Here is a 6,039-nt window from a genome sequence, read left to right as displayed (position 1 = left end):
CAAATCCTGCACTGCACGGGGAGCCGGGGGCTCTGCACGGCACCATGGCCAAATCCTGCACTGCACGGGGAGCCGGGGGCTCTGCACAGCGCCAGGGCCTCGTCCTGCACCGCACGGGGAGCCAGGGGCTCTGCACGGTGCCGTGGCCAAATCCTGCACCGCGTGGGGAGCCGGGGGCTCTGCACAGCACCAGGGCCTCGTCCTGCACCGCGTAGGGAGCCGGTGGCCATGCACAGCTCCGCGGCCTCGGTGCCCGGGGGGGGGAGCGGCACCCGCCTCCCGGGTTATTTCGGGGAGGATAAATCCGGCGGCGACAGGTGCCGGGCCGGGGGTGAGCGCGGGTTCAAGGGCAGCGGCGTGGGCGACGTGCGGCTCCGCGCTGTTCCCGGCGCTGCAACCGGAGCCGCCGGCCGGGCCCCCGCGGTGCCGCCCCCCGCGCGGCGCAGACTCAGGCCAGCACCAGCTTTCTTCCAAATTCCCATATATTAAATATAGAATATATTAACTGGGGGGGGGGGGGGGGGGGGCGGAGGGAGTCCCGCAGTCCAAAGGAGGGATGCACAAATATAAATGTCGGGTTTTTTTGGTTGCTGTCAGTTTTTACGTACAAGTTTATATACAGAAAAAGGTCAAAAAAAAAAAAAAAGGAGGGAAGGGGCTGGGGGGGTGCCGTCGCCGGCCGCCCCCCCTCTCTGTACAGGGCTGAGCGCAGGTATTTACAACGCGGGATTTTTACAGTTAAAAAACAAGAAAAAGAGAAAAGGGGCGAGTGGTGCCGGCGCTGCCCCGGGGGGGGGGGGGGGGGGGCCGGCGCCGGGGCCGTTGTGCGTCTGCGCCGGGCACCCGCAAGGCACGTGGAGGAGGGGGCCCAGGCGACCCCGGGGGGGCCGGGGGCCGGCTCAGAAGGGCAGCGTGTCCATGAAGATCTTGTCGACGATGGGCGGCGGCGGCACCAGGTCCTCCAGCTTCAGGTAGAAGATGCGCTGCAGGCCCTGGGTGCAGAGCGTGCGCAGCTCCGGCAGCTTGCCCAGCAGCTTGGAGAGGCCGCCGGGGCGGCCGGGCTCGGCCCCCGCCGCCGCCGCTGCCGCGTGGTCCTTGAGGCAGCTCACGATGCGGTTCTGCAGCTCCTCCACCCGCTTCGGCTCCTTCAGCCCGTGGCGGTCTGCGCGGGGCGAGAGCCGTGAGCTGCCGCCGCCGCGGGGACCCGTGCGGTGACAGGGACAGGGACCGATGCAACGGCGCGGCGGGGATGGGGACCAGTGCAACGGCACATCAGGGACAGGGACTGGTGCAACAGGGACAGGGATGGGGACCGATGCACCAGTGCGGTGGGGACGGGGACCAGTGCTGTGGTGTGGTGGGGACCGATGCAGCGGCAAGGTGGGGACTGATGCAATGGTGTGGTGGGGACAGGGACCGGTGAAGTGGTGTGGTGGGGACCGATGCAATGGGGAGATGGGGACAGGGACCGATGCAATGGTGGGGACAGGGAGCAGAACTGATGCAACATCGCGGTGGGGACCGGGACCGACGCAACGGCAGGGATGGGACCAGGACTGGTGCAACGGCAGGGACAGCACCGGGACCGACGCGGCGGCGCGGGGCCCCCCGCTCACCCGTGATGATGACGAGGGCGGCGAGGCAGGAGAAGGAGGGCACGTCGACGTTGAGGCGGTGCAGGCTCTGCGAGAACTCGAGGATGGCGTCGATCCAGTCGCCGAAGCCCCGCACGCACTGCAGCCGGTGCAGCACCACGCCGTTGCAGAAGATGAGCTTGCCTTCCTCGGGCTTGGAGCTGCGGCGGGGCGGGCGGCGTCAGCACGGGGGACCCCGGCACCCCACGACCCGCCCCGTCCTGCCGCACCGGCCGCCCCGTCTCACCGGTAGGCCAGGCGCAGGATGAAGAGCTCCAGGAAGGCGGACTCCAGCAGCAGGTCCTGGTCCTCGCGGGGCAGCTCGGCGAAGCCCTGGATCTTCTCGGCCCACTTGCGGATGACGTCCATGGAGCCCGTGAGCAGGTCGTAGAACTGCTGCACGTCCACCGAGTCCTCCTTCTCGAACTGGCACGGCACCGACTCCTGGAACTGCCGCCGCGGCGATGGGCACGGGTCAGGCGCCCGCCGTCCCCCCCGGGTGGCCCGCGGTGGCCGGGGACGCTGGTGGCACCCGCCCTACCTTGGAGTAGTCGAGCTTGGTGGCGCTGGGCACGGAGTCGATGTGCGCCCGCACCAGCGAGGTGATGAGGCTGACGGGCGACGCGTCCTGCGGCTGCTTCGGCTTCGAGGGCAGCCGGCCCCGGCGGCCCTTCAGGCTGTCGGTCCGCACCACTGCGGGCGGGAGGCGGCGTGAGGAGGGGGCCCACCATAGGGACCCCCCGGCCCAGCCGCGCTACGGGTCTGGCTGTGCCGGGAGCTCGGCTTTGCAATGAGCTCAGCCACGCAAAGCCGAATGCATTGCAAGGTGTTCATCCATGCAACGAGTTCAGCTTCTGCAATGACTTCAGCTTTGCAACGAGTTTGGCTGTGCAATATGTTCTGCCACGCAACGACTTTGGCTTTGCAAAAAGTTTGGCCATGCAACGACTCTGCCTTTGCGAAGAGCTTGGCCGTGCAATGAGTTTGGCTTTGCAAAGGGTCTGGCGGTGCAACGAGTTTGGCCGTTCTCAGCACCGCTCCCTGGCACGGGCACGGCGCTGGGCAGGGGCAGAGCTCGCAAATGCAAACCTTGCAGCGGCCGCCAACCCCGGCGCGCGGCCGCCCGCCGCCCCAGGCCCCGCGGGCCCCGCCGTACCTTCCTTGACCATGCCCACGGCCAGGCACTTCTGGAAGCGGCAGAACTGGCAGCGGTTGCGGCGCCGCTTGTCCACGGGGCAGTCCTTGTTGGCCAGGCAGATGTACTTGGCGTTCTTCTGCACCGTGCGCTGCGGGCGGGACGCCAGCCTCAGCCCCGGGCGCCGCCGGCAAAAGCCCCTCGGTGCCGCCGCCGCCCCGGCGCGATGGGCTCCCCCCCCGCGTCCCGGCGCGTCCCGGCGCTCACCTTGAAGAAGCCCTTGCAGCCCTCGCAGGTGCGCACGCCGTAGTGCTGGCAGGACGCGTTGTCGCCGCACACGGCGCAGCGGCCCTCGGCCGCCCCGGCGCCCCGCGCCTTGCCGGGCCCCAGCGCCGGCGGCTCCAGCAGCGGCAGCCCGCCGAAGCCCCCGGGCGAGCCCTGCGCCAGCGCCAGCGGGTCCGGTGCCGGCGGCTGCGGCGGCGCCTTGGGCGGGCCGGGGGCCGCGCCGGGGGCCGCGGGGCCGAAGGCGAAGAAGGAGGGTTGGCAGCCGCCGGCCTTGGGCGCCTCGGCCCAGCAGCGCCCGGCCTCGAAGCTCGGCGGCGGCGAGTAGGCGCCGAAGCTCTCCCACGCCGGCGCCGGGGCGAAGCCGGGGGCGGAGGGCGACGGCGCGGAGCAGGGGCTGCCGTAATAGTCCGAGCCGCCGGACGACGGGGTCTCGTCCGGCTGGGAGCCGAAGGCGCCGGGGTAGCAGCCGTACACCTGGAAGTCCTCCAGCTTGAAGGCGGCGGGCTGGGCGCCGGCCGGCAGCTGGTAGAGGAAGGCGTCGAACTCGCCGGCGTAGCCCTCCATGAAGGTGCTGAAGCTGGGCAGCGCCGGGGCGGCCGCCGCGTCGGCGCCGGCCGAGTCGGCCGGGAACTTGCCGCCGTCGGGGCTCAGCAGGTCGGCGGGGTAGCGCTCGCCGGGGCCGGCGCCGGGCGCCGCGGTGCCATACTGCGCCTGGATGCAGGGCATCGCTGCGGGGAGAGCAGGGCGTCACGGCGGGCTGCGGCGGACCACCGCGCCGCGCCGCACGGCCGGGTGCCGCGTGCATGCAGCGAGCTGGGGGGGTCTCTGCACTGCCGCCAGCCGCGGGAGCCTCTGTGCTGCACGGCACGGCCGGGTGCCCCATGCATGCAGCGAGCTGGGGGGGGTCTCTGCACCGCTGCGGGAATCATCCCCTTGTGCAAGAGGCCAGAGGGATGCAACGCTCCCGCCGCCGCGCCTAGAAGAGCGGCGTCCCCCGGGCAGGGGCCGGCGGAGGCGGCCGGGCCGGAGCAGCCGTCGGGCCGCGGAGCCGCCGCCGTCCCGGGAAAGGTCACGGCACAGCCAATGGGCGGAAAGGACATTGCCCAAAACGCTGGCTTAGCAGAGCGGCGAAAGGCAGGAATGCGCCGGCGGACGCCCCGGCCTTGGCCTCGGCCCCGGCGGGCGGCCAGCGCGGGTGGCCCGGGGGTGTCACGGGCGGCCGTGCCGGTGTGGGAGCCCGCGGCCCCGGCAGCGCCCTGGCGACGGCCCCGCGGCGTAACCCATATCGCAGACCTTTAAAGGTCATGGCGTGCCCAGCCTCCGCGCCAGGCCGGCCCCGTGCCCGGTCGGGCTGCCGCCGCCGCCGCCCTGGCACGCTCGGCCTCGCCGGCAGCTCCGCAACTGCTCCGGCTGTAAATCACCGCGGCGGTGCAGCCCGCGGCGCGTGCCAAGCGCCGGGCACCGCTCCCAGCCGCGCGCTCGTGTGGACGCCATCGCCCGTCCCGGGTTCATCCCGCGGCCGTGGCGGCCCTGGGGGCGTGCCGGGGCCCGCAGCCGGGTGCCGGTGCTGCACCGAGGGCCGTGCACGGGAGCGGGGGCCGCGCGGGCGGGCGGCCGCCCCTGGCACCGGGCCCGGTGGTGCGGGGGAAGGCTGCCGGCGCCCGGCCGCCGCGGCACCTGCTGCACGGCAGCGCCAGAACCGCCCGGCGGGGGCTGCCCGCACGCGACACCCCCGCGGCCACGGGGCACCCGACGCCCTCGCGGTGGCCCTGGCGTGGCGATGTCCCCGTTGCAATGTCCCCACGCAACGCCCCCATTGCAACGCCCATGGTGCCCCTGGCATGGCAATGTCCCCGTTGCAACGCCCGCGGTGGCCCTGGCGTGGCAACGTCCCCGTTGCAACCCCCCCGTTGCACTCCCCCGGTGCCCGCTGCCTTCGTGCCCCGCTCCATCCCGGGTCCGTCGGCTGCTGGCAGCCCCGGTGCCCCGGGCAGCCCCGAGCGCTGCAGCGGCGGCTCCCCGGGCACCCGCGCCGGTGCCGCTGGGACGCTCCACCCGCCGGGGCACCCGGGGCACCCGCCTCCGCCGCACGGCGCCCGGCCGGCCGGGGCTCCCCAGCTGCCCCGGTGCCCCCGGGACGGCGCGCTCCGTGCGCCTTGGACAGTGCCCGGTGCCCCGCTCCCGGTTCTCCCCGCGCCACCGGGACGCCCCGTACCGGCGACAGCGGCACAGCCGAGCCGCGCACCTCGCACGGCGCCCGGTGCCCCGCTCCCGGCTCTCCCCGGTGCCGCGGGCAGAGCCGGCCCCAGCGCCACCGGGACGCCGCGCCGGGCACCTCGTACGGCGCCCGCTGCCCCGCTGCCTTGCACCGCCGCGCGGTGCCACCGGGCCACCCCGTCCCGCTGCCCCCGGGCCATCATCCCCCCGTGCACCTCGCGCGGCGGACGCTGCCTTGCACCGCCCCCGGTGCCCCCGGGCCACCCCCCCCATGCACCTTGCACGGCGCCCCGCATCCCGTCCCGGTGCCGCCCCCCCGCCGTGCACCTTGCAGGGCGCCGCTCCCCCCGGGACGCGCCGCTCCGTACCCGGTGCCGGTGCCGGTGCCGGTGCCGGTGCCGGTGCCGGTGCCGGTGCCGGTGCCGGTGCCGGTGCCGGTGCCGGTGCCGGTGCTCGCCGCGCGCCCAGCGCCCGCCGGGGCTCGCCGGCCCCCGCCACTACCTTCTCTTAAGGGCTCGGTGACGCAGGCGGCGGGGGCGGGGCGCGCGCGGGGGCCCCGTGACGCACGCGCGCGCGCCATAGAAGGCGCGGGGGGGCGGGCGGTTCCGGCGGCGGGGGGGGGGCGGCGCGCGGGGGGCCGCGGCCGGTGACGCACGCGGGGTTCCATTGACGCAGGCCCCGCGGCGGCGCCTATAAATAGCACCGCGGCCCCCGGCTAAAAATAGCCCGGGCGCCCCCGCCCCTCCCCCTTCCCCCCCCCCCGGCCGG

The 6,039-nt window shown here is 74.1% G+C and overlaps 1 protein-coding gene across 2 annotated transcripts; it reads right to left on the bottom strand.

Annotated features, from left to right (window-relative positions):
* Positions 1 to 786: 786 nt before the first annotated feature.
* NR4A1 (nuclear receptor subfamily 4 group A member 1) lies at positions 787 to 5,751 on the bottom strand. 2 transcript variants are annotated; one of them, XM_064498478.1, is made up of 7 exons: positions 5,640 to 5,751; positions 3,037 to 3,782; positions 2,791 to 2,920; positions 2,176 to 2,327; positions 1,882 to 2,084; positions 1,617 to 1,795; positions 787 to 1,162 (listed from the first exon to the last, which is right to left on the bottom strand). In XM_064498478.1, exons 2-7 carry the CDS (start codon positions 3,778 to 3,780, stop codon positions 900 to 902), a joined length of 1,671 nt encoding a protein of 556 aa, XP_064354548.1. In that variant the 5' UTR covers positions 3,781 to 3,782; positions 5,640 to 5,751; the 3' UTR covers positions 787 to 899. The 2 variants fall into 2 exon arrangements, with proteins under 2 accessions (XP_064354548.1, XP_064354547.1); XM_064498477.1 differs by having other exon boundaries at positions 5,599 to 5,733.
* Between the last annotated feature and the right edge of the window lie 288 nt (positions 5,752 to 6,039).

Source organism: Dromaius novaehollandiae, chromosome 28 (assembly GCF_036370855.1).
Source record: "Dromaius novaehollandiae isolate bDroNov1 chromosome 28, bDroNov1.hap1, whole genome shotgun sequence".
Lineage (NCBI taxonomy): Eukaryota > Metazoa > Chordata > Aves > Casuariiformes > Dromaiidae > Dromaius > Dromaius novaehollandiae.
This window is presented reverse-complemented; position numbering and strand designations above follow the sequence as displayed.